The sequence below is a fragment of the Aethina tumida genome, chromosome 2, assembly GCF_024364675.1.
Source record: "Aethina tumida isolate Nest 87 chromosome 2, icAetTumi1.1, whole genome shotgun sequence".
NCBI lineage: Eukaryota > Metazoa > Arthropoda > Insecta > Coleoptera > Nitidulidae > Aethina > Aethina tumida.
The window spans coordinates 35,087,851-35,113,002 of NC_065436.1; the positions used below are offsets into that span (position 1 = coordinate 35,087,851).

The 25,152-nt window shown below is 32.6% G+C and overlaps 6 protein-coding genes and 1 non-coding gene across 19 annotated transcripts in view; 6 read left to right on the plus strand and 1 right to left on the minus strand.

Moving 5' to 3' along the window:
* The window catches only part of LOC109606872 (UNC93-like protein), a 54,580-nt gene extending 50,309 nt beyond the window's left edge, over nt 1-4,271 (plus strand). For all 7 annotated transcript variants that reach the window (XM_049962470.1, XM_020023407.2, XM_049962474.1 and 4 more), the window contains 3 exons: nt 260-696; nt 2,525-2,867; nt 3,296-4,271. In XM_049962470.1, the coding sequence (XP_049818427.1) occupies nt 260-696; nt 2,525-2,850 (763 nt within the window). In that variant the 3' untranslated portion in view covers nt 2,851-2,867; nt 3,296-4,271. The remainder of the gene's footprint in view (nt 1-259; nt 697-2,524; nt 2,868-3,295) is intronic.
* Nucleotides 4,272-5,148: 877 nt separating this feature from the next.
* Nucleotides 5,149-6,673, plus strand: LOC109605961 (peptidoglycan-recognition protein SA). The gene is made up of 4 exons (XM_020022559.2): nt 5,149-5,455; nt 5,705-5,900; nt 5,953-6,048; nt 6,098-6,673. The coding sequence occupies exons 1-4, from the start codon at nt 5,210-5,212 to the stop codon at nt 6,517-6,519; spliced, it is 960 nt and encodes a 319-aa protein (XP_019878118.1). The 5' UTR covers nt 5,149-5,209; the 3' UTR covers nt 6,520-6,673.
* A 290-nt stretch (nt 6,674-6,963) lies between these two features.
* LOC109606989 (tyrosine-protein phosphatase non-receptor type 61F) lies at nt 6,964-14,063 on the plus strand. 4 transcript variants are annotated; one of them, XM_020023527.2, is made up of 8 exons: nt 6,964-7,070; nt 7,124-7,239; nt 8,319-8,960; nt 11,268-11,423; nt 11,612-11,821; nt 11,875-12,026; nt 12,089-12,208; nt 13,927-14,063. In XM_020023527.2, the coding sequence occupies exons 2-8, from the start codon at nt 7,165-7,167 to the stop codon at nt 13,949-13,951; spliced, it is 1,380 nt and encodes a 459-aa protein (XP_019879086.1). In that variant the 5' UTR covers nt 6,964-7,070; nt 7,124-7,164; the 3' UTR covers nt 13,952-14,063. The 4 variants fall into 4 exon arrangements, with proteins under 4 accessions (XP_019879086.1, XP_019879072.1, XP_019879080.1 ...); XM_020023513.2 differs by lacking the exon at nt 13,927-14,063 and having other exon boundaries at nt 12,089-13,890; XM_020023521.2 differs by lacking the exon at nt 13,927-14,063 and having other exon boundaries at nt 6,978-7,070; nt 7,132-7,239; nt 12,089-13,890.
* Nucleotides 14,064-14,583: 520 nt separating this feature from the next.
* On the plus strand, nt 14,584-15,250 carry LOC126264509 (uncharacterized). Of its 2 annotated transcripts, XM_049962800.1 has the most exons (3): nt 14,584-14,757; nt 14,815-14,911; nt 14,990-15,250. In XM_049962800.1, exons 1-3 carry the CDS (start codon nt 14,584-14,586, stop codon nt 15,208-15,210), a joined length of 492 nt encoding a protein of 163 aa, XP_049818757.1. In that variant the 3' UTR covers nt 15,211-15,250. The 2 variants fall into 2 exon arrangements, with proteins under 2 accessions (XP_049818757.1, XP_049818756.1); XM_049962799.1 differs by having other exon boundaries at nt 14,584-14,911.
* A 3,085-nt stretch (nt 15,251-18,335) lies between these two features.
* LOC109606404 (uncharacterized Golgi apparatus membrane protein-like protein CG5021) lies at nt 18,336-19,504 on the plus strand. Of its 2 annotated transcripts, none has more exons than XM_020022975.2 (5): nt 18,336-18,487; nt 18,537-18,610; nt 18,667-18,901; nt 18,993-19,106; nt 19,163-19,504. In XM_020022975.2, exons 1-5 carry the CDS (start codon nt 18,473-18,475, stop codon nt 19,364-19,366), a joined length of 642 nt encoding a protein of 213 aa, XP_019878534.2. In that variant the 5' UTR covers nt 18,336-18,472; the 3' UTR covers nt 19,367-19,504. The 2 variants fall into 2 exon arrangements, with proteins under 2 accessions (XP_019878534.2, XP_019878527.2); XM_020022968.2 differs by having other exon boundaries at nt 18,337-18,487; nt 18,981-19,106.
* A 320-nt stretch (nt 19,505-19,824) lies between these two features.
* Nucleotides 19,825-19,916, minus strand: Trnai-uau (transfer RNA isoleucine (anticodon UAU)). The gene is given in 2 exon segments: nt 19,825-19,860; nt 19,879-19,916. It is a non-coding gene; the product is annotated as a tRNA-Ile (tRNA).
* A 320-nt stretch (nt 19,917-20,236) lies between these two features.
* Nucleotides 20,237-25,148, plus strand: LOC109606602 (TATA element modulatory factor-like). Of its 2 annotated transcripts, none has more exons than XM_049963784.1 (12): nt 20,237-20,360; nt 20,411-20,938; nt 20,992-21,216; nt 21,268-21,427; nt 21,480-22,105; nt 22,161-22,989; nt 23,041-23,359; nt 23,415-23,676; nt 23,727-23,919; nt 23,970-24,114; nt 24,169-24,297; nt 24,348-25,148. In XM_049963784.1, exons 2-12 carry the CDS (start codon nt 20,434-20,436, stop codon nt 24,729-24,731), a joined length of 3,777 nt encoding a protein of 1,258 aa, XP_049819741.1. In that variant the 5' UTR covers nt 20,237-20,360; nt 20,411-20,433; the 3' UTR covers nt 24,732-25,148. The 2 variants fall into 2 exon arrangements, with proteins under 2 accessions (XP_049819741.1, XP_049819740.1); XM_049963783.1 differs by having other exon boundaries at nt 20,274-20,332.
* Nucleotides 25,149-25,152: the final 4 nt, after the last annotated feature.

Below are 25,152 nucleotides of genomic sequence, written 5' to 3' on the forward strand. Positions count from 1 at the left end.
CAGTTTTAACACTAATTAATAATTGATTGTATCTTCGTTTCCTGTTATTAACACGTCGTACACGTACCGCAAATTATTTACCAGCACCCATTATTTTACGCTCATTACTGGACACTAAATTAAATCGGGATTGTTTTCGAGAATCAATCCTCAATAACGCTCAAATTATTTGAATGACGCAGTTCGAATCGTCAACGAGAAAATCAACTTCCCGGTACAGTGAGATCGCACCTTGAACCAAGTACGTTCTGATTTTCAGATACGGAGAGAAACAGCGAAGGAACAGCACCTCCCAACCGGAACTCACCGGCGTCCAGCTGCTGGCCGCCACCTTCACGCAATTGAGAAAACCGTACCAGCAACTGCTCATCCCCATAACAATATGGATCGGTATGGAACAGGCGTTCATCGGTGCCGACTTCACCCAGGCGTACGTCTCGTGCGCCATGGGCGTCTCGCACGTCGGCTTCGTCATGATCTCCTTCGGCGTGGTCAACGCGATCTGCTCACTGCTCTTCGGCTCCGTCATGAAGTACATCGGAAGGGCGCCGATCATCATCTTCGGCGCCATCGTGCACACGGTTCTGCAAATATGGTTGTTGCTGTGGAGGCCACATCCCGACAGTCCGATCGCCTTCTTCATCGCCTCCGGACTTTGGGGTGTCGGCGATTCCGTCTGGCAGACGCAAGTCAATGGTTAGTAAATAGAAACGCCTCGTGCAGGAATTAAGGTTGAAAAACAACAATATACTGTTTTATGTACCATAAATCCGACAGCAATAAGATGCATTTTTTTTTGAATAATCAACGGTAATTAACTATTATTCAGAGATAAATTGATTTTGCTTCATTAATATTAAAAACAATCGACATGAGTCATGCCTACAATAAACATTATCAGTGGTAAACTTATGAATAAACATCAATCGGCGGGAATACCTGAGAAAAATCTTGCTTAACTTGAATATGACATCGCACATACTTATTTTGTTCAATTCGTATTTAAGAACCGTTAATTAAACAAAACAATCGCCTGCTTATATAATAATTATTATAAATGTATTCCGAGAATGAGCTATTTGAAATAATTGCGTTCTTGTAAAATATCATTGTATCACAATTAGTTTAAGACGTAGAATTTCTTAAGATACAATCGCTAGAAACGATACTGATTTCTCTTTGCAAAAATTAATGTATGCAATCAATTCGGAATTCTTAACAAGTCAAATTGTTTCCCAACTAATTTTTGCAATAAAAATTTGCATTATACCAAATCTAAACACAGCTAAAGTTACAATATTTCGGACCCGATAAATCTACATACAAATTAATTTTTAATCACTTAATTGACACATGGTGTTTCCTCTATACGGTTTTTATATCACATAATCATCTACCTTGTACAAGGTAAACTGGTCGTTTTAATTGTTTACTGTTAACCGTTCAATACCACGTGGAGGATCACTACAAAATCAGGAATTATTGATTATTCCATTAGGCATTATTGCGTATTGGTGATGGATTTCTTGGAATGTTCGAGTCATTACTAAACTAGCAGTCTAGACTTTTATCACTGAAATCTCTTGTATTAGCTCTTTTTTGGTGTCCAGAAAATGAAATTAAAATGTCAACAACATAATACAATTTCTTATCAGAAAACATTTATTTGCTGACAAGAAAATGACATGATAACAAACGTGTCCACTTAACATAAAGCGCGTGTCAAAACACAGAACGCATTTACACAAGTAATATTTGTTTATTTCGCATGACTTTATAAAGCTTAGGATATGATTTACACTATTTACGTAAATGATATTTCAAGGTGTTTAAACCGTAAACACTACAAGCTTTTCGCAAACAAACCGTTTTAACAATACAGCCTTAAATCATGTTATTTTTAATTTTTAGGTTGTAAATTAATCAATTTGTCAGATGGTATATTTCTGTTGTAAATTTTTCGAATATTTCCAAGGCTTGTTAAATTTATATTTGTGCACTTAATACAGGCATATTTATTCTACTTTCTACACTTAATGCGTTTTAAAAAATTCATTCAGTAGTAAATTCAAATGGAAAAGTACTATAAATTCCACGGAGTAAGAAGAAGCTAATGATTTCCTAATTTTTAATCGTGAATTACCATAAATCATTAGATAACCGTTGGTACGAACATGAAAAACAAGTATTCAGTTCTTGAAATCACTATAAAAGTTAAAGTCCACGACTTAATTAATATTTATGAGTTTCATGTCGTATAATTGTAATTATTCATTAATTTATGATATTAATTATTTTACAATTGAATTATTTTAGACTAAAGCCAATAATTCACTAAAAAAGTACGGTACTACATTTGATTTTAGTTTTCACGTGTTAATCGCCGCTAAAACTTATTAGCATATCTTCAGACAATTACGCAACGGCGTGCAACTCGAATAATTCCCTTATGCAATCCGATATACTACAGCAACAAAATTACGATTCGGTACGAAACTAAAATAAACTTTCATTCGTTTTACAGGACTGTACGGAACGCTCTTCAGAAGGAACAAGGAAGCGGCCTTCTCTAACTACCGTCTGTGGGAAAGTGTGGGCTTCGTAATCGCGTACGCCTATTCGACCCATTTGTGCGCCCGCATGAAGCTGTACGTGATGCTCTCCATCCTGCTGACCGGCTGCTTCATGTACGCGATCGTCGAGATCCATCATATGCGCAAAGTGAGGAGGCAGAAGTCGAAGGAGAAGAAGGCGGCCGCCCTGGCCGCCGCCAAGCAGCCGCCAGAGCCGGAAGAGACCGACGACGAGAAGGACGATATCGACGATGAAATTATTGTTACGCATCTGTAAATCTGTATACTAGATAGGTAGGTTCGGAGATTGTCCTCCTCTTTGTTCCGTCCGTTCTCGAAACTCGTTTCCATAGTGGTGGATTACGTAACGAGAAACAATTATTGACGACCTTCGTTAGTTAATAGATGCAAATACGTGGTTTTGTAGTAAAAATATAATTAATAATTAGGTTCATTCATTATGAACTGTAATTTTAACAACAATGCGCCGACTGAAGATCTAATTACACGCTGTGTTACATAAATCGTCCTTATGGTTCCTGCGGTTAAAACTCAAAATTGACGCTAATTTTTTAATTTCATTCATATCGAACCACGTTTCTGTCATTGTGTAACGTATAATTTTCTTTGATTTATTTAATCTTCAATGAGCGCAGCGAGACGGCGCGCCCACTGTTAGAAAACCCGGACAACACATTAATGAGACTTCTGATTTGTTACAGGCATTCCAAGTGATCAATTGCATTCAAGTAAACAGTGTGTTGGAATTCCATGGGACCAGTGCATTATTACGTCGTTTTTCCTTTCGCGGAAAATACGAAATGCAGTAGTAAAAATCAGTATTTCTCTTTTATCATACTGGTATAATGATATATTGTAAATATTCTATCTAATTTAGTTGTAAAATCCATACGTATTTGAATTGCGACTTGCCAAAGGATGTTGACGCCTTGGAAAGTCTAAAACGTGGTCTATACATATCCAAAAGTGATCTGGTTTAGTTGACTGTTATGTTTCTCCTAGAAATAGTCTATCGTGATATACAAGTGTAGATTTTTGTCTCATAATAACAGTAGATGATGTAGAACAAATTGTATATTGATTTTATCATTGCCCAGCTGTGATGGTAAATTTAAGAATTAGTAGAATTAATGAGAGACAGTTACGTTTAAACCAAAAATATTTGGAAATACAAAGGTTGTGTCTTTCTTAGTTAATGGCTTTATAAACTTTATAAACAAAAATAAACTGGTGGATTACATTAGAACAGTATTTAGTGTAATCTCAATGCAGCTAATAGTATTACCCCATAAATCAGTGAAAATATAAACCTATTTATTGTATAGTGCCATGAAACAGCCAAGTTTATTTTTGTTTGTGAACGAATTTTACTACAGGTTTTTGCGAGTTCAAAGAAAATTCTTTTTGCATAATAACACTGTCACTTATAGTTATGCACAAACTATTCAAATATTTTGAATACTTTGTGTTATATGCGAGATGTTATTGTTTTAGTTTATTTATATTATTTTATTTTCCTGATAATTATAGATAAAGCTGTACAGTATAATTATAAATATATAGATGAATAGATTTTAGAATTGTAAAAAATAGGTACTCAAAAATATTTGTAAATTTATTCTGTACTCAGTATTCAATGAGCAATACTGTAGCAATAAAACCTTTTAAATTATTAAATATCATTTTATTAATTTCCCCAACCCCTTACCAAGGTTATAACGCTTCAACTTATATTACTTTCAACAGACATTTATATTTTTCTACACAGTTCCCATTGTCGTCCCGGAATAGTCCAATTCTGCAACGACAACCTGGTCTCCAACGTTCACCACAATTTGGATCCACCACCAAATGTTGACATGTCATTTCACATCCTGTGATGCTTGTATAATATTCCTCTCCCGGATCACATACTATTATCGATTTTACTAAAAATTGACTTTAATGAATCAGTTAATTAAAATACTAACTTACTTACCTAGAATCGCGTTAAATGTAAGAAGAATGCACAACCCAAATATTATAGAATGCATTTTAAAGTCGTTGCTAATATGAAGTTGTTCTTTATACACCTTTTTATCTGAATTACTTCCGCTCAGTTCAGGCTTTCGGTGCAACTTATAATCACACTGATTGCACACGTATTTCATTTGAAATGAATTGATAGTATACATGTATTTTGTAACTAAGATATTTAATGTGTGATTGGTAGGTGTAACCAGGGTCGAAGCCACAAGTAAATGGTGGCATATCATCTTACTAGTAGGTAAGTTTATTTCTTGAATTACAAAATTATGCAACAAACTCGAATAAGTCTCAGGAAAAGTATGAAATACTATTTAATATGTCAATAGCCATTAAACAATGAGAAATTGGAACAAGTTACAAGTTAATATAGTAAAATATGTTTCTTCAATAAATTACAAAAAGGTACCAAAATATGCAAAGTATGCTTTATAAAAATTTTGTTTCTCGACTCTTGATATTTCATTAGCAATTATCACATGACTATACAGACTGACTTCCAATCGAGTGTGTAGTCTGCAACAAATATACTATCGCACCAGTTCGTTCCGTGAACCGTTTTTACCCGGTGACTCACACATTTAACAACAATGGAACTAAACCAATGCAATAAACACATAGAATCACGTATTGCAAATGTTAAATGCGATCGAGAGAAAATTGAAAAGTGCAACGAGTGGTTGAAAAGGTGTAGCATCGATGATGATTGTAGCTCTTTATGTTCGGACAATACTAGTTCAGATTTTACTGAAAGCACTGATAATAGTGCTATGACCAGTGGGTTTGTGTTTGAGGATAGTAACATTGAGATATCTGATATTGTCCAACAGACAGAAGTAAGTGTTTTGTCTTTGTGACTCATCGTAAACAATTAATAATGGGAATACTCTTTATCGGTCTTTCACTTCTCAATAAATAAATATTCAATTAGAATTCGTTTGCCTTAATTTATCACAGGAAAAGGATGTTGATTATAAAAACTTTAACCATAAAAGTTTATTTTAATCAAGTCATAACACATAACAAAAATCAACATCGCTAATTACCTTCTATAAATCTAAGAAACTAAGTTCACATGTTTTCAGGATGGCGATAAAACAAATATTAACAAATTCAAGACAACTCCGTCAAATTTTATAGAAAAGGTCAACATTTATAAATCTAAAAAAGTTCACATTGGTGATGTAATATACATAGAAAAACCAATATACATAAAAAACGAACCATTATCTAATAAATCACCAATTATACCATCAACAGAAACAATACAATCTGCAAAAGGTGCAATATATTACTATTTTAAAACGAGATTTTATCCTTAAAATAATTATAGGGAAATTTTCTATTGTAAAAAGACGTAATTGGTTGGCGCAACCTCCAATGGAAGAACGGAAATACTTAACAGAACCAGCACAATATGTCATTATTTGTAAGTACTTCGTCCAATAAAATAACGTCTAGTAACATTTTCTAATTAGGTCACTCAGCAACTGAGGAAGGGTTCACATATACAGAAAATACCTTATTAGTCCGTTTGATCCAACAGTTCCACATCGAATCCCGTAAATGGGCGGACATTTCCTATAATTTCATCATAGGATCGGACGGTACCGTGTTCGAAGGACGTGGCTGGGGTGTTCAAGGGGCGCACACATTATCCTATAACAATTGTTCAATTGGAATTTGCTTTATTGGTTGTTTCATCAATCATTTACCGCCGTCGATCGCTCTCGAAAGGGCTCAGGCTTTGATCAAGTACGGGGTGGAAATTGGAGCGATAAAGGAGGACTATTCTTTATTGGGACACAAACAGTGCAATAGTTTCGAGAGTCCAGGACAGAAATTGTTTGAGGAAATTCAAAATTGGGATCACTGGGACAGCTCCGTGAAGTTTATGTAAAATATATGTTAAGCCATTTTAATAAAATATTTTTTTTGATCTCGCTTTATATACGAATATTTTAATTATATTTAAGATATTCTGATGTTTAATCTTTCATATTGGAAATTAATTTTAACTTTTTGTACTGTGGATTTTTTGAATATATATATATATATATATATATATATATATATATATATATATATATATATATATATTATGTTTCATTGATGTAAATTATTATTAATCATTTGTATGGTTAAATATTTAATTTAACACAAAAGGAAAACAAATTCAAATTTTCAATATTATATCCCGCCAAAATTGATATTCAAAAATTTAAATTAATGCAATGCAATGTGGGTTGCCTGGTCACAGAGCGAAAATACTGAATGAAAAAATACGTTTGCGCAGTTTCCTTCTATACCCCGCGAGTTGAATTTTTGACATCTGTCTGTTTTCCATGAAGCTGAGCTATTTCCGTCTCTGTCTGTTGTACCTAGAATTGCGAACGTTTGTCTCTTTTTAAAAATGGTGTGGAAACGTTTACTGTAGCTTTTATTATTAAGGTTTGTCCAGTACATATGAAGTGTCTCAAACGAAAACTGCTCGATATCCGTAGTTTTGTAGGTTTTGGTTCTGGTAGTGCGAAACGTGAGGAAAATGACATCTGGCAACAATATCGAAAGTGAATATTTGGACATCAATGCGAAAAACGAGTGGCCGGTAATTTACCAGGTAAACTTGCTGCATGCTCCCATTCATTTTTATCCGCTGGTTATCTGCTTTCTGTTAATCAGGGACGTTGGCAAACTTTTATGAAAGCACAGATGGATTACCATGAGTCATTGTATAAGTAGTCAGCATTAAAAATATATTTCATATAAAAATATAAATATCACTTTGAAAGCTGTTTCATATAAATTTTCATTTTTTTAACATAAATCATTGCATAATGTTCAGATATACTCGATTTACAGAATCGTGAATTTCTCACAAGCAACTTATGGTACCAGTAAAATAGGACAATTTAATTGAAACAAAGGTTATTGTACCTAATAAGCAGTTGGATTAAGTGTATCAGGCTTGAAATTTTTGATTACTTGTAAATTTTGTACATATCACTACTTGTACAAGTAAATATTTAAAATTTCTTTGCAATTATAATGGTTTTTATCTTTAAAACTATTATCTTTAATTTTTTACAATTATAAAATTAAAGTATTATTCTTTTCAATTAAATCATGTGATAAAAAAGTAATGTAATGATTTATTTATTAATTATATTTAATGTAAGAAATATTAATTGACACAAAAGCATATTGTATCAACCAATGAAGGATGTTTAGATATAAACATCCTCTCCTTTCATCCACTTTCATCAGCAAAATGATTATTAGAGTATACAAACTTTAATTCAAGCTTGGGTTGCACTGATCTTATCTTATTCTACTTTCTATATTCTTTTACGCATTACAATAGTGTTTAAGAATGTTATTTCCTTACTTGAGAGACAATGAATTAACATTTATATACATATTTGAATAATATTATTAAGAACTGTAAAAAGAATTAATTTCTACTTAAATGAGACATTAAAATTAATGGGAAACATAAGTATGTGTTCATAGAAGTAAAAATTTCTCTGAAGTAAAATAATATATCAACTATACTGAGAACAACAGTTTACAATGTCTGAATCATACTTTTATTGATTTGACTACCTAGATATGGAATTTTGGGTTTGTTGATTGTATAATAAGTATTATTGGTTTTTATTATATTTATCCTATGTATATATTCGTTTGTATTTACAGAGGATCCGATCAGAAAGCAGCAAGGACAGCTGTACAGAAGCAATAAAGCCGCAAAACAAATCCCTGAACCGCTACAGAGATGTGAGCCCGTTCGATCACAGCCGCATAATACTGAAGCGGGGCGCCAGCGACTACATAAACGCGAACCTGATCAAAATCGAAAAGGCCAACCGGCAGTACATCCTGACCCAGGGCCCGCTGGCCAACACCGTCAGCCATTTCTGGCTGATGGTGTGGGAGCAGCGGAGCAAGGCGATCCTGATGCTAAACAAGCTGATCGAAAAGAAACAGGAGAAGTGTTACCAATACTGGCCGCAGATCGGGCCCGACCATCTGCTGACGCTGGCCGACGTCGGTTTAACAGTCGAGTACGTTAAACAGCACGACCACTCGTACTATCTGACCAGGGAGTTCCGGCTTACAGACACTGAGACCGGTGAGTCGCGCGACATCGTCCAGTTTCATTACATCACGTGGCCGGATTTCGGGGTGCCCGGCTCGCCCACCGCCTTTCTTGAGTTCCTGCGCAGGGTCCGTTCGGCGAACGTGCTCGAACCGACCGTCGGACCGGCCATCGTCCACTGTTCGGCCGGCATCGGACGCTCCGGCACGTTTTGTCTCGTCGATTCGTGTTTAGTGCTTGTAAGTATTCAGAACACGCCCAAAATGTTAGGTATAATATGAGTATTTTGTGGCTTAAGTTAACGCAAATAAAACAACCAAGTTGTCTCGACTTAAAGTTTCCAAACATTATAATATATTATTATAGAGTAATTACATTCTTCATACTATATACTGCTAAAAGAATACATGATAATTCACCTAACTTATTCACTAAAAGGTTATCGTGAACGGGAAAAAGTATTGTTTTGAAATTTTTAGCAATTACAACTTGTGCAAAGGTTGAGGCTTTCATGACCATTGTTTCCATATCTTATCATATTGTTCAGTTCATAACATGAACCAAATCAGACCTCTGAAGATACTAGTAGCCACTCGTTCTAGCGAAACGTTAGGAAATAATTCCAACAAATGTCGACCAATAATTCTATTTTATTGTGAACAAAATTTCGTTTCCACTTTCCTAGAAAGTGGCATTAACTTTATTATTTTTAATGACACGTTTATATTTTATTAATTATGGTTACTTGTTGGTTAATTTGTATGCAAAAAATGAATTTTCCAGCATCAAAATTGGTGGTTTTAGCTAGCAGATACTTTTCTGACCTATTTTGAACAAAATTTCGTTATAAATTTCTCCGAAAGTGACATTAACTTTGTTATTTTCAATGACACACTTTATATATGTTTGGATTTTTAAATTTCATGTATTATTTCAATTAAAATGTTTTTGTACAGCTCCTTATTGTATAGTCCTTGATTAATGAGTATGCCAAAAATAAATTTTCCCTCATCAAAACTGGTGGTTTTAGAAACATTTTAGTTAGACCTTCTACCTATCAAAAGTTTTGGAAAAAATGAGTAATTCAAAAACTATTGGATTCAAATATAGAGAGTGCTCCATTGAAAGAAACACAATTATTGATGTTTTAATATACAAAATAAAACACTATAAAATTTATATATAAAAATGACTCCTAGGAGGTTGGTCTTTGTTTAACGTGTATGCCAAAAATGAACTTTCCACCTTCAGAACTGATTATACACATTTTAGAAAAAAAATTTGGAAAAAAATACACACAGAAACTATTGGTTTTAGGAACTATAACTGTTTCATTACACATGAAATTTAAAAACAGAGTATTTCATTGAAACTAACATAGTTGATGTCACTTCCGTCAAAACTGTAAATGAAATTTTGTTCAAAATAAATTAGGAAATTAATTATAATTGCTATAAAAATTTTAAATGAATACCTTTTTACATTCTCCACAAAGAACAAGTTAGGTGAATTATCCCGTAAGATAAAAATTATTAAAGATGTAAAAACTACAAAAAATGAAAAATACTATAATCAGTATAAAAAATATTAAATACATAACCTACACTTTTAATCTATCCAAAAAATTGTTATAGATACCAAAAACTGCAAACTATAGTTATAGTATAGTATAAAAATAAATATATTTATGTTTTATGATGAAATAATGATAAAATAATATTTCTTAATATTAAATGTCGTATTTGTTATTAAATAATGAAATTGTCACATGAATTCTCCTAAATAATTATATTTTTCACAGAATATCACAAGATACACGTTAATAATACACTATTATTGTTTTCCGAGAACTGAATTAATCTTAGTTTTACAATATTATCAACGGTTTCGACTAATTGACTGATTAGAAGAATTAAATTAACCGAGATATGCGAATAGTGTTAGTTTGAATTAGAACGCGAAAACTGATAATGAAACGCCATAACAACCATTTATGATCAATAATTTATTTATATTATTATGATTCTTTTATTCTGTTTATAAGAACCGAATTAGTAAGATGCCATTAACAGATACAAATAAACTCAGGCATTAAATAAAAACTGCTGACTGGCTATATCAAACAATCAACACAGAAATATTTTCCTTAATATACTTGATAATAACCAATGAATACAAATAAGGATAACATAAAAACATATTTAGACATTTTAAGCGCATCTCCAGATTTTTAGCCAAATATTTTTCAAAAGTTGTTTTTATTGTATATGTACGAGTAAAAACTTTTTACACCTGTTTAAAAAAATAAACACACGTATATTTTTTAATGAACATTTAATATAATATTCCAATTAATATAATCTCTTCATGTACGTTAAAACCTTACTCTAAATATTTGCACATCGTTTTAAACTAAAATATGTGCGAATACTATTTGATTAATTGTCTCAAGATAATACAGTATTTTTAAATTGACTAGTCATCGCATCTTTTAATTTTTAACACATAAAACTAAATAAATTTAAAGTATGGTTATTTTGTTACAGATCGAAAAATTCGGCCTAAATTCGGTAGACGTCAAGGAAATCCTGTTAGAAATGAGAAAATATCGTATGGGCCTGATCCAGACTCCGGAACAGCTCCGATTTTCATATCAAGCAATCATAGAAGGTGCTAAACAACTATTAGATCCAAACGCAGAGGTAAATAAAACCAATTCCATCAACAACATCTCCTTCCTCGTACACCAAACGATTTTAATTTATTAAAATTTATGTACGTAAGTAAATAAAAAACCTTCTTTTCCATGTCTGAAACTCTTTGTGATAAAAAAATGAAAGGTAATACGTGGCTGCTCCACGAGCCGTCGTAACACGCATTTCTGTCGTAGGACCCCGAAATCGTGGAGAGTCACGAAGACATCGTATCGGAAGGTGCGTCCAGTTCGGACGAAGAGCCGCCTCCTCCGCCGCCACGAGGTGAGAGCCTGGAAAAGAAAGTGGTAAACGGTGGTTTCGTGTCGATCGAAGAGAGGCCACTGCCCAAGATACCGGCCAGCGAGTCCTGCGACGATTTGGAATTAGGGAACGGTATCGATGATGTGAGTTACAATTAGAAAGTTTAATGAATTGTGATTGATAACGTTGGTTGCAGCGTATTCCGAGCGGGAAATTGCCGGATGTTCCCAGCGAGGAGGACGAGTTAAGCAGCGAAGACGAAATCGGTCCGGATTCACACAGCGAGGATGAACAACGGGCCGAGAGTCCTGCCTCCGAAAAGTCTGATGATTCTAATCTAAGTAACAGGTATAAGTCACAATAATATGCGTTTGAAGTAAAAATTAATCTTTCTATTTTTGTGTTTGCAGTATTTCGCCTTCGGAGCTGAGACATCGGAATCGCGTGGAACGGAAAGAAAAGATCGAAGCGAAAGTGAGAGACATGAAGCGTCGCCAGCAAATGAATGAGCAATGGACACAATTGAAGAGGTCACTATTTAAACCATTACTTGTAGGAGGTTCGATACTTTTGGGAGGTGGCCTCATTGCGTATCTTTATTTTAAAGATTAAACATACAAGACGATCTAATTTAAGATTATTTCAGTTTCCTTATGATAAAATTGACTTTATGCAATTGTTATTTAAAAGAAAAGTATCACTAACGTAGTTACGTTGTCAATTTTTATATTTTATGTATTATTATATTTCACAAATGTTTTTGGTAGCACTGATAATTTTATATGAACAATATTTATAATTGCAAGAGAGCTCTTTAGGTTTACTTGAAAAAATAAATACTACAATTTGAGGTACATATCAAATACAAGCTATTCTTGTGACGTAACGTTTAAAAACTCTTCATTCTTTACCTTCCAGTTAGAATTTCTACTTTGCTAAATACTGATGTTTGTTGTATTCTCAGTTTATGTTTAATCTTCATCAATTATTATGCAGTGTGTGCATAATAATTTATGACGATTATAAAACTGGTGCAAATTGAACATAAATAATTATTTTCTTAAATATTAACAGTACCGTTTTTTATGTAATTATATAAACCAAGTAACGTAGAATATTTGATGTGTTAGAATGAACGGATAGAAAAAGACTGACGAATTTACCACCTCGGTTTCAACAGGTCATACTTCTGATATTAAAAAGTGCTGGGCGAAATTTAATAATCTGTTGACCAAATATAAGCAAACATCGAAAAATTATATTTTTTATATTTATATTATAAGATAATTTTAAGACACTTGTATATATCTGGTACTGTAACATTTATTACACACTGAACTCATTCCTTTAATTTATTCTATTTGCCACTAATTAATTACAACAGGGCACGTAGCTACCATAAAAAACGCTGATTAAATCTTAAGTCTTGTTACAATATTATTTGACAGTAAATGGATTAAAATTAAAGGTATATGGTCACCTCCAACATTATCGATGCGCATTTTAGATTGCTCATATTTGTTCAACCCTATTAGTAGTTATTTGGCTTTTATAATCTCGTTTTCGAAATGGTTTTCACCTAGTATGACCGAAACGATCAATATATAAATTGTTATTGTTTGAGAGATGTTTAGGAATTAAAGAGGAACAGGTGGTAAATGCAATCCATGTGTTGATGGTGAAGCAGGTAGTTTTATATGTAATGGACGATCATATAAGACTTAAGTATCAGGTTAATATTTGCATGAGTTTTTGTTTCGAGTTATGCTAGTTTCCTATTTCGCTAGTATTAAATATTTATGATTGAAAATTGAGGAAATGAAAACTTATGTAAACTTAATTTAAATAGTTTATATATGTGAAGTAGGCAGCATTTAGATTTTATCAAAATTTGAAAAGGTCGTTTTGATAAACAACAGGGTGCTTTTGAAACAAAACAAAAAAAAAATATAAACAGATCTAGATTTTGATAGAAATTTTCTATGAACTTTGTATACCTTGTTTATACATTCCGTTTTAAGTGCCTACAAACTATTTACAAGATTAAAAATTGCATGGACAATATGCATTCTAATTTATGTTGTTGTTATTTACTTTGGAAACTAAGACAATCGGTTTTTACAGTATCTTTAACTTGAACCGATAATTGTGATTGTTTACTAATTTCTCATACATTTTTATGAATATTCAATAAATATATTTAAACAATATAGCCAATTGTTTAATATACCTTAGTTTCTTATTACAGGCCTAAGACTACACTTCAAGACTGACATTTGAAATTTTTTTGGAGGAGTTTGGATTATGAGACATTCAGATTAGTTGAGGACAAGTTCTGTGGACTTACATTTTAGTTAAACTAGTCAAAATTTTTTAAACAAACTGTTGTCCAAAAGTGCTTCATTATTTTTTTACTGTTGAATTGTGATTTAAGTTTTATTAAGCAGCTGTTACACAGTATAGAAAAACATGTTATCATATTAGGCATTCAGTAACAATGTCATTATCACTGAGATGATGGAATTTGATACTGAAACAAGTTAATCAATCTATGTTTTTAGTAATTATTCAACCTAAAACTTGTTTGTATATATATATATAATCTCGGATTCCATTTTATATAGATAAGTTAGATACTAACGGCTGTCTTAAATGTTTTATAAAAAAGCCATCCATATAATGTATTCATATATATATATATATTTAATAATATACTAAAGGATATGGAAGATATAATGAAGTGTTTTTCAGAATATGCCAATTCTTCTTTAGTCCAATTTGTTATACAATAACGTGATAAAACTTTATTATATCTTCCTCAGCCTGTATTAAAAAAAAATCGTCTTGTGCAATAATGTATACTTGAAAAACATAGTTAGCTGGTGTAAATTTTTGATTTGAACAAATGTCACTCGAAATTTGTCATGTTAAGTTGTTACCATTATTCTTTATTGTATTGAAAATAATCTTAGTACAAAGCATACATAGTGCAGAATTCAGGGACTCTGCTGAGTCAAATAGAAGGATTCCATATGAAAATGCCTTGGGTGAATCAAAAAAACCTAGTGTAAAGAACTTTGTAAGCAATAAAGATGATGTTTATAACACCGCATTATTTATCGAACGTCTTTACAAGGATTCTCGTGCTAGGAACGAATTAGTTCGAGATCCTAACTTGGTACGAGTTCAAGAAGTGTTGAATCAGTTTTTCTTTTCTCAAGACCTAGGCAGAGGTAAGTGAAATTAACCAACCTACTAGGTTTCCAAAAATAATCACTATTATATAGTATTATAAGTTGTAAAAATTTAAGGTAAACGAGATAACAAAGGTAAGAAACGCGTAAAGCTTAGCCATGACGCTGATGAATGGGAAAACTGGAACGAATGGACTCCGTGCAGTGTAACGTGCGGAAGGGGAAGGAAAATTCGATGGCGTCACTGTTTGCAAGGTTGTGACGGTGTCGAGACCGAAATGCAGGAGAAAACTTGTCAGCTTCCCGATTGTGTTCGAGGAATTTTCTCCGTTTTGTAATCCATGTCTAGTTTTAGAAATAAATTTTATATTTGATTTACTAAGTGAATATACCAATATTTTAAACAAGATATTTAAATTTTATTATTTGTATTAGAAAGCCCTGTATTACAACAAAGGACTAAAAATATATTGGAATTGGGTTTTCCAGGTATGGATAACGGCGAAATATTTGGCTTGTGATCTCCATTCAGGCAATTAGAGCAACACCCTTTGCGTATTTCTTATTCATTATTTATTAATAATAGTACATTGTTAAGGAATTCTAATGATAATAATCAATTTTATTTCAAGTAAAACTAAAAGATTAAATACCTTAACTAATATATTTTAATATCTAAAAAATTGCTATATATATATATATATATATATATATATATATATATATATATATATTATAATTTTAATCTAATTATTATTAATTTTGTATACTTTGATTTAACAACAACAAAATATGTATAAAGAATATTAATTTACTTAATTACTTAACTTTACTAACTTAAAAATTTTTAATATTAATAATGAATACAAAACAATTTACTTAATAGCTTGTAATAAATATGTAGTGAATAAGAAAAAGGAGAAAATTTATAAGTATCTATATTATATATTAGAATGCAAAACTAATGATAATTATTAATTAAGTATAAACAATTATGTATTAAGAGATTCGAATTGAAATTATTCACATCTGTATCTAATTACAACTCCAAGTTAGGGTCGATTTGACCTTCGTATCGATCGGTCAGGTGGGGGCAAACGGTCCCACCCCTTAAATTAAAACGGTGGTGCAGTTCGCTTTGCTACAGTGACTATTATGGTTAATTAGTAATGTGATTTATGCCCTATCTATTGGATATTGGATTTTCATGGTAGATTTATTTTAATAATAAAGCAAATCTACCATGAAAATCCAATATTATGATTTATAAAAATTAATTCGCAAATTTTAAAATTTTTATATTTAAACTTAAAATCAACAATTATTTTTTTCTAAATTTTATTTTTTAAAGTAATGTTTAAATACATTTACATAACATTTAAGTACATTAATTAATAACAAATTAAGTTTCTATTTAATATTATATAATAATTTTTCAGCAAGTCAAGATTGATTGTGTAGCCAATGTTGAACATGACATACATGACTCATAAATAAGAGATAGTAAAAATAGGGTACACTTTTTTATTATACAACGTAGTCCCAATTATTAACTATCAAGAGAACATTATTTCACAATAACTAAATCAAATAAAAATAAATTAATGTAAATTGATAATAATAGTTAATAGTTTACTTGAACTGGTGCGATTTTTTTACCCTATTATGAAGTAAATTAAAGAAACTATATAAATAATTAATACATATACATATTTTTAATATTAAAAAATACAAATAAAAGTAGTTCAAAGTAAAAGTTTTGAGAGTTGTTGGGTAAGTAAGGTTGTGCAAAATTTTGGCAGTAACAAATATAAATAAAAGTATTTTGAAATAAATTCAGTACATTTCTTGGACAAGTAATGTCCCGAAAACTAGAGTAGAGTCATGAGAAAATTATTTTTTGTTTTCTTACCCTTTGTTGAGTCCTGACCCGGAAACTTTGTAATGAAACCATTAAGCTCTACTAGGTAACTTTGCGACAGCTCAGTATACCAGCATAGATTTGCCATATAAGAGGTGTACTAAAAGTATGTAATACTTTACTTGAATTAGTAAAGTTAAAAATAGAGGCCACATTAATGAATTATTGAGTTGAATTCTCAATCTTCTTACAAATTAGGTTAAAGGATCAGTTGTTTTACAGTTTCAAAAACTGAATTTGATGCTCATCAAAATTTGCGTTAGTAAACAGTCCCCTCAATTGTTCTTTCTTTGGTTGAAACATTTGAAGAAGAGTTTTCATTCATTTTCCTTTTGATTAGATAATGGAAAGGGACGAGTAGAGGTTTCGTGAATGGATGTAACCAGCCCAGTGTATGATGACCATCCATTGAAATTATTGGAAATACGATAAGACAACAGATAAACGGAATTAAAGATAAATTATAATTTTATTTGTCAATTAAACAATGATGTTAATTGTTCTTCATTGATTACAGGTAGGTCCAGAAAGAAATTAGTTAACATAGTAACTGGCAACGCAAAGTAAGTGTTTAAATGTATTACTTGAGATTCTATTTTCGGAATATATTAAAGTTAAACTATTATCATCTTTTCATCTTTTGCGCTTTGAAACCTCTAACTTTTAAACTATAATTGTACTTTTTCTAAACGTAAAAATTGATGGAAATGTTTGAATCCATTTTATACGTTTTTAGCTAATTATCTTTCAGCTTAAACATACTTAAACGTATGTACTATAGTTCTCATAGTAATTAAAATTGAGGTTTTCAGAAACAATAATTCAACATATGTACTAAATTTTTTATAGAGGTTGAAATTGAGATTTTCAGGAGTTGTTTATTCTTTTGCTGTTTTTTGAATAATTTAATCAGATATTCTGTAACAGATTAACTACATAAAATAGATGTATGTTTGTTTTATTATTAACCATCATATTTGTTCCTTTTTCATTTAGTAATAGAATAATTAAACATATGTACCATATTTTATGAGAAGTTAAAAAAATTAAAATTGAGGTTTTCAGGAATTGCATATTCTGTTTTTAAGATAATCTAATTAGACACTCTTCAGCTTAAATAACTAAAAGAGAACTGTAATGTACTGTGTGAACTATCATATTTAACTCTTAATATTTATTATATTTAACAACACTTTTCTTTAAGAATCCAGTAGAAACTTAATGGTAATAAAAATAAGAAAATTTAGAAGTCTTTCAGTAAATCGATATAAATGAAACTTTATTAATTTATTCATTCGTGGCCACTGAATACGAAATATTTGTATTAATTTTGTATTTCTTGTATATATCGTTTCATTTCTCAACCTAATGATCTTATAATAGTCTTTAAAATATTTCAACTTATTAATAAAATTAATTAAAAAATAATAGGAACCTGTAATTTAGACACAATGTTTATTTAATAGTATTTGTTTTAGATGTCATCAGTGTCTCAATATAATTTAATTTACTTAAATGAATTATTATTAAAATATTTATTTTCTGCAAAATATACGAACAATATCGAAATGTAAATTCACCACTCTAAGTATCTTCAAAAGTGCACGTTGATTGTTGCCATTCAGGGTATGGTGTTTTCTGATTTATAACTATTGTCAAAATGACAGATAGCTGACAACATGTCGTCAGCTACGGTATGTAAATAAATGTTCTAAGTTAAATATCTAACTATTTTGTTTCTAGATGCCTTTGTTAGATGACGATACGATAGCCTTCGGCGAGGAGGACAATATCGCCACAAATAAAGGTTCCTTAACGTATGTCATAACCTACAAACCATAAAAAAATGCCTACCTAATATTTTATATTGCAGACATCCATACGTAACGTTTTTCCATTTAGCGTTTAGAGGGGCCTCTGTAGTAGTATATATGTTATGTGGATGGTTCAGCAACAGCTTCATAGCCAGTTTTGTGACAGTAGTTTTGTTATTATCCATGGATTTTTGGACAGTAAAAAATATTACTGGCAGATTAATGGTTGGCCTGAGGTGGTGGAACTATATAGATGATGATGGTGTTTCCCACTGGGTCTTTGAATCTAGAAAGGTTTATTTTGTTTTGTTTTTAATTTTATATTTATTTGTGTTGTTGAGTCTGTACTGAATCTATATTTGGCCCCTTTTAGGGTCCAATTCAGAATCGGATAAATGATAGAGAAGCAACCATATTTTGGACAGCACTTGTTTTAACACCTTTCTTCTGGGGAATATTCTTTATAATTGCCCTTTTTGGATTGAAATTAGAGTGGCTGGTATATGCATACACAATTAGATGATTATAACAATCATAATATCATATTTATTGCAGCTTTTGGTAATGATTGCTCTGGTTTTAAATGGGGCAAACTTGTATGGATACATCAAATGTAAGGTTGGAAACAAGGATAGTTTGAGTACAGTAACGTCAGATTTTCTTAAGAAACAAGTATTACAAAACGCGGTTTCAATGGTGACGCGGCAAGCTACAGCTCCTGCTTCAAATCCTCTAAGTCAACCATCCAATACTGTTTAAGGGTCACTTCATTCCACTTTTTGTATATATTATTATTATTATGTATGTGATAAAGCAATTTAATTGTGACTTGTTTATGTATGAATGTATGTGTTCTTTTAATAAATTAATATATTAAAAATAAATATATTAAAATTTCTGTTTTATTCAATTAACACTATAGGTGGGCAGCAAAATAGTCCAAACTAAGTTGTTGAATTATAACAAAAATTAAGAGATAATTCTTTCAGTTCCGTATGTAAACCAATAGAGTAAAATTATCTCACCCCGCTTTTAAAGTAAGTACATTCAAAAAGGTAAAAATTACCCAGTTCACTAACAATCAACAGTTCTCTAGACGGGTATTTTTACCAGACCCGCTTATAGTGTATTAAAATAAAATTATCTATTTAATCCTAAAACTTATTAAAATAAACTGTACATGTCATCTCAAAAATTATAAATTGGCGTAAAAAGTTTGCTCTAGGTGAGGCTCGAACTCACAACCCCGGCATCGCTCACGACTACTGTCTTATAAGTACCGTGCGCTAACCAATTGCGCCACTAGAGCGTTGGAAATAGTTTCCCATTTAATTGTAGATGTATTTTATTTTCGTAATTCATTTAATTTCATTAAATTAACATATTTTTCATTAATCAATAAAATTTAGAAAATTTGTACTATTTAATAAAACTTAAAAAACAAGTCAAACACTTAAACCAAAGTAATTTATTATTTATTTATCACAATTATTTTATAATACATTATACTATTTATGAGAAATTTAGTTATATTGATAATAATGTTAGTGTTATCAGTTTTCTAGAATCTAAAAATTAGCAAGTTAAATTTAAAATGATGGCCAATTTTGACAAAGTGTAAACGTCAACAAAAACAGTGCGATATGTCAATGAATGACAGCAACGTCAAAAGTTGAAAACACTTAGAATAATTATATTTGTGCCATGTAAATAACGTTATTGAAGGTAAAAACTGAACCATAAATTAAGCGGTGTAATATATCATTCAGTTGTTAAATCAAATTATCAAGTGACATTTTTTAGGTTAATTGTATAATGTAACAAAAATGAGTTGGTTTGATGCAGCAGGTTTAGCTAGTATGGCTAAAACAGCCTTAAAAGAAGCTCAAAAGACGATAGATAAAGCCTTAGATATCAAGGAGGATCCAAACGCCGCCTCTATCAGCACACCCATTGACACAAACCCGGATGACTTCTTTGGTACATGGGGTATCACTGAATCTGGGAATTTCAAAAATGAAAGGAGAAATACAGAGGACACTATAAAACAGGGAAAACTTTCAACTAGTTTATGGGGCTCCTTCACAGGGTCATTCTTTGAAACAGCAGAAGCTGCAAAAACACAGAAGTCCACTTCTATTGATAGTCTGGATGATTCATTAGATATGGGAACAGAGCACTTCAGTTCTAGTAAATTAGTTGTACATCAGAGTGATGAAGGTGATGGACAAACTACTAGATTATCTATCAGTGAAGGGGATGATTGTAGAAATACAGAGACCTATGCAAGTGAAGGAACGGGAACAGAGCCACTGATTGAGATTAATTTAGGTAAATGACTGTTTAGTGATTTAAAGTAATAAATTAAGAGTTATTTATTTCAGATTCTGAACCAAGTCATCATTCACAAACAAATCATTTAGTTGTTAAAAGAAGAGAGAAACCACCCAGTTCTTATATTAACAGATTATCTGCAATCAGCACAGAAAGTGGAAAAAACAGTTCTGAAAGTTTGGATATTATTACACCTAGTACTGAATGCACTACAAGTCCTGAGAGTGATGTACTTTCTGTGACCAACTCTTTGTCAACATCTAGTTCAGCAATAGGTTTGTATTGTTTTAATCAATTTATTTGTATTTAGTATTGTCATTTTATAGATTCTAAGCAAATATCTGAATCAGTGGAAGTGGTACCAGAAAGTTTGACAAGTCCTAGTTCAGTTGAAGTTATTGGAACTGAAAGTAGTAGCAGAAGGGAGTCACAACAAAACACCGACGATTTTGTTTCACCTATTGAATCTCCTTGGGAAAAATCTAGGTAAAAAATAACAAAAAAGTCAAGTCTAACTAAATTAATTTGTACAAATCAGTTCCATAAGTGAAAAAATTTCGCCGGAAAGTGTGGAAGTGATCCCGGATGATCTCGACGAGAACAGCGTGGCCGAAGATACAATGTCCTATACATCAATTTCGGAGAGCACGTCGGCCACAGTCTTGGACTCTGCCTTCAACATTTACATGAAACCCCAGATGATGTTAAAGGACACATACATGCGCCAGGAGGTGATGGCCGAAAGTGCCGGCGATTCTGGCAGTCCCGACAAGATTTTCAACGTGTCGGAGGCGATAACTCGTGCCCCTAGTCGCAGCACCATGCATCTTCCTCTCGCGCAAGTCAAACACGTGCTAATCGACACACAGCCCCAAAGCAGTAATCAGGACATACCTGATATTCTTAAAAAATCGAACATCATCGACATTCCGCAGGACAATGATAGTTTAAAGAGTTTGACTGTAGAAAGTCAAATGGACACGTCGACTGACGAGGGTTCTCAGTCGGATAAAACGATGATGGCGAGTGACATCATGGAAAGCAGCAGCGATACCACCACCACAGAAGCTAGCAGCAATTCTTCATACTTAAAAAACATGCTAGCTGATGCCATGACGGAGAAGATCAGCGACAAATCCGCACAGTTTGCTGACGTGCCTTTAGGTAATGCTTTTAATTAAACTATTATAGTTCAATTTGTTAATTTTATTATTTACAGAGGTGGGGAAAGAGGACAGCTTCAGCATGTCCCAACTGGAGATGCCGCCCCGAGAAAATTCCCCAATTAGTTCGGAAAGCAGATCAGACCTGGTAAAAATCGGTTCTGATTACACTTCTGGACATACTTCTGGCGACGAACTTGAAACGACCACATCCTCGGACATTGAAATCATATCAAGTCCTAACGGCGATTCCAGTTCGACACAGAGTCGACAAAGCCCCGCCAAACAAACCGGCCACAAAATCAAGCACGAAGACAGCACGGTCGACACGTTACTGTCGAAAATGACAATGAAGAAAGCCAAGGGTCACAACCGAGAGCTGTCCGAAGCTTCAAGCATAAGCGACGATTCGCACTCTTCGGAAGTGGAGAGGTTGATCAAACGCATTTCCGAAATGACCGACATACTTGAGTCGCGTGAATCGAAACTTATAGATTTTAACAGGAGGAACGCAGAGCTGCAGGATATTAACAAAGATTTGAGGGCACAGCTAGATGCAATATTGTCCAAACAGTTGGAATCGGCAGAGATTTCGCAGGTCACCGAAGAGTACACGCAAAGGTTGTCGGCTTTGGAGAAGAAATTCCAACAGGCGATTAGAGAGAAAGATAGTCTGAGAAAGCAGCTAGAACACAGCAAACAAGACGCAGCCACTCGCATGAGTAAGGGCGAACTCGAAACGTTGATAAACGAAAAGGACGAAACTATAAAAGAACTGAGGGAGGAAGGGGAAAAACTATCCAAACAACAGCTACAACATTCTAATATAATCAAAAAGTTGCGGGCCAAGGAGAAAGAGAACGAATCCACCATGAAGCACATGAAGTAAGTAATGCTTTTGCATGTATTTCACGTAACTTCAATGTGTTTTTTAAGAGAGAACATCGAAAGCCTTTCGAACGAAAACGACCGTATGAAAAAGTCCCTGACAGCCAAAGAAGAAGTGGAAAGGTCGCAGATAGAAGCCGTGCACAATTTAACGGCGAAAAACAAGAAACTGGAAACGGAAATGGCGAAACTGCAGAGCCAATTCGACGATTTGAAGGAGAAATACGACACAGCGAAAAAGTCATTGGACGCCGCCAAAAAGGAATTGCAGGACAAAAACAAAACGAGTTCGGAACTGATGGCGAGAGAGAAAATGCTCCAGAATCTAGAAAGTCAAAAAAAAATGACCGAATCACAAAACGAAGAAGTACAATAATCGCTTTGGATCTCTCACATTTTCATTCACGTTACTTTTATTGTAGATTATGTCGCAACTGGAAAATTTACGAACAAAACTCAGACAGTCTGATCAAGACTTTTTGAAGAAGGAGCAAATTCTAAAGGCAGAGAACAACGATTTGCTGCAGAGATTGGAGGAGGCAGAAGCCAGAAATGAGGAATTGTCTCAATCGATTTTGGAAGTCAGTAAACCTTTGGTTCGCCAACTAGAATCCTTACAAGCCACACACAACATTAAAGTCGCCAGTTTTGAAAGTTTGGAACAAGAACTTACCATGAAAATTAGTAAGTTTTAATCCTTCCTTAGAAATTTTTAAGTAATGTGCTCTTTTTAGGTGAATTAAAAAGTAAACTAGTCACGGCAACTAATACAGAGCGATCAGCAAAGGAAGAAAACGTAAAATTAAAAGCAAAAGTCGCTGATGTTGAAGGACAGTTGAGTTCAGTAAGCCATCAACATCAATTGTTGCAGATGAAGTTGGACCAACAAAGTTCAGAACGGCAACTCAGCGAGAACGAGCTTAAAAGGTTTTAACTCGTACCCATTATAGTAACTCCATTTAACTCTTAGTTTTTAGGGAAATTGGCGAATTAAAGAATCAACTGAAAGAACAAAGTCAAAAACTAGAAGATCAATTACGTGACATAAATTCCCTACAGCAACAATTGAAGATCGAAAAAGAAACGAACGAGCTGGAGAGAAAACGGAAAATTATAACACAAGTGAGACCACAATTAAATTTATTTAAACCTAACTAAAATATTACGTATTTTCAGGAGGACAATAATGATCCACCTCGAATTTCCGGTGATCGATCGTCTCCACAAACAGGCAGCAATTCGCCCACGTTAAGCTTAGGCAAAGTTTCTGTAGCTGATTCGTTATCGAGTTCGTTTTGGTCACAGGTACGTGTTTCTCTTGTTGTGAAGTATAGTTTTTAAAATTTTGTTCACAGGATGAACCGTTCGATATATCACAAACTCCAAGGTATACAAACATGTTTGAGATGCAAATGCTTCAAACGAACTTGAAGCAAAAAGATGGCGAGTTACAACAATTGCAATGGGAATTGAACAGGCGAGAGCAAGAGAGGTCTCTCCTGAATTCCGAAATATCCACTCTGTTGACCAAGGTGGAAGGTCTTGAGAACAGTGTTTCAGAATTGAATGTGGTTAAGGTACAATTTGATGAATTGCAACAACAGTATGATACACTTTGTCAGTTGTATGGGGAAAAAGTGGAGGAAAATGAGGAGCTAAAACTAGATTTACAAGATGTTAAAGAAATGTATAAAGCCCAAATAGATGAGTTATTAAAGCAACAGAAACAACAAAAGTAAATACAAATACTTTAATTATTTATTACTGAAAATAATTTTATTGTACACTTAAGAATAAATATTTTATCTATAGTCTAGTCTAAATTGCAAGGTAAGATTGTTAAGTGAAGATAGTTTTGAGATTTGTTATATAGTTCACGCCACATGTGTATTATAGAAGCGGTAACAGTTTTGTATAAAGCATTTACAAGATTTCTTAAATATTTTGATGCAATACATCAAATTGTTTGTGATATACTATACTATTTACTCTATGTTTTTACATTTATTACTTCACGTATTCGTTGCGACATATTTTGATTCAAATTTCAAATTGTGTAAGCTAAAAAGAGTTTTAATCTGTGATAATTTAAAATTTGTACTTGGATATCGCTTGTAATAAATTATTTCATTTAAATAAAATGTTATTATACCCACCATG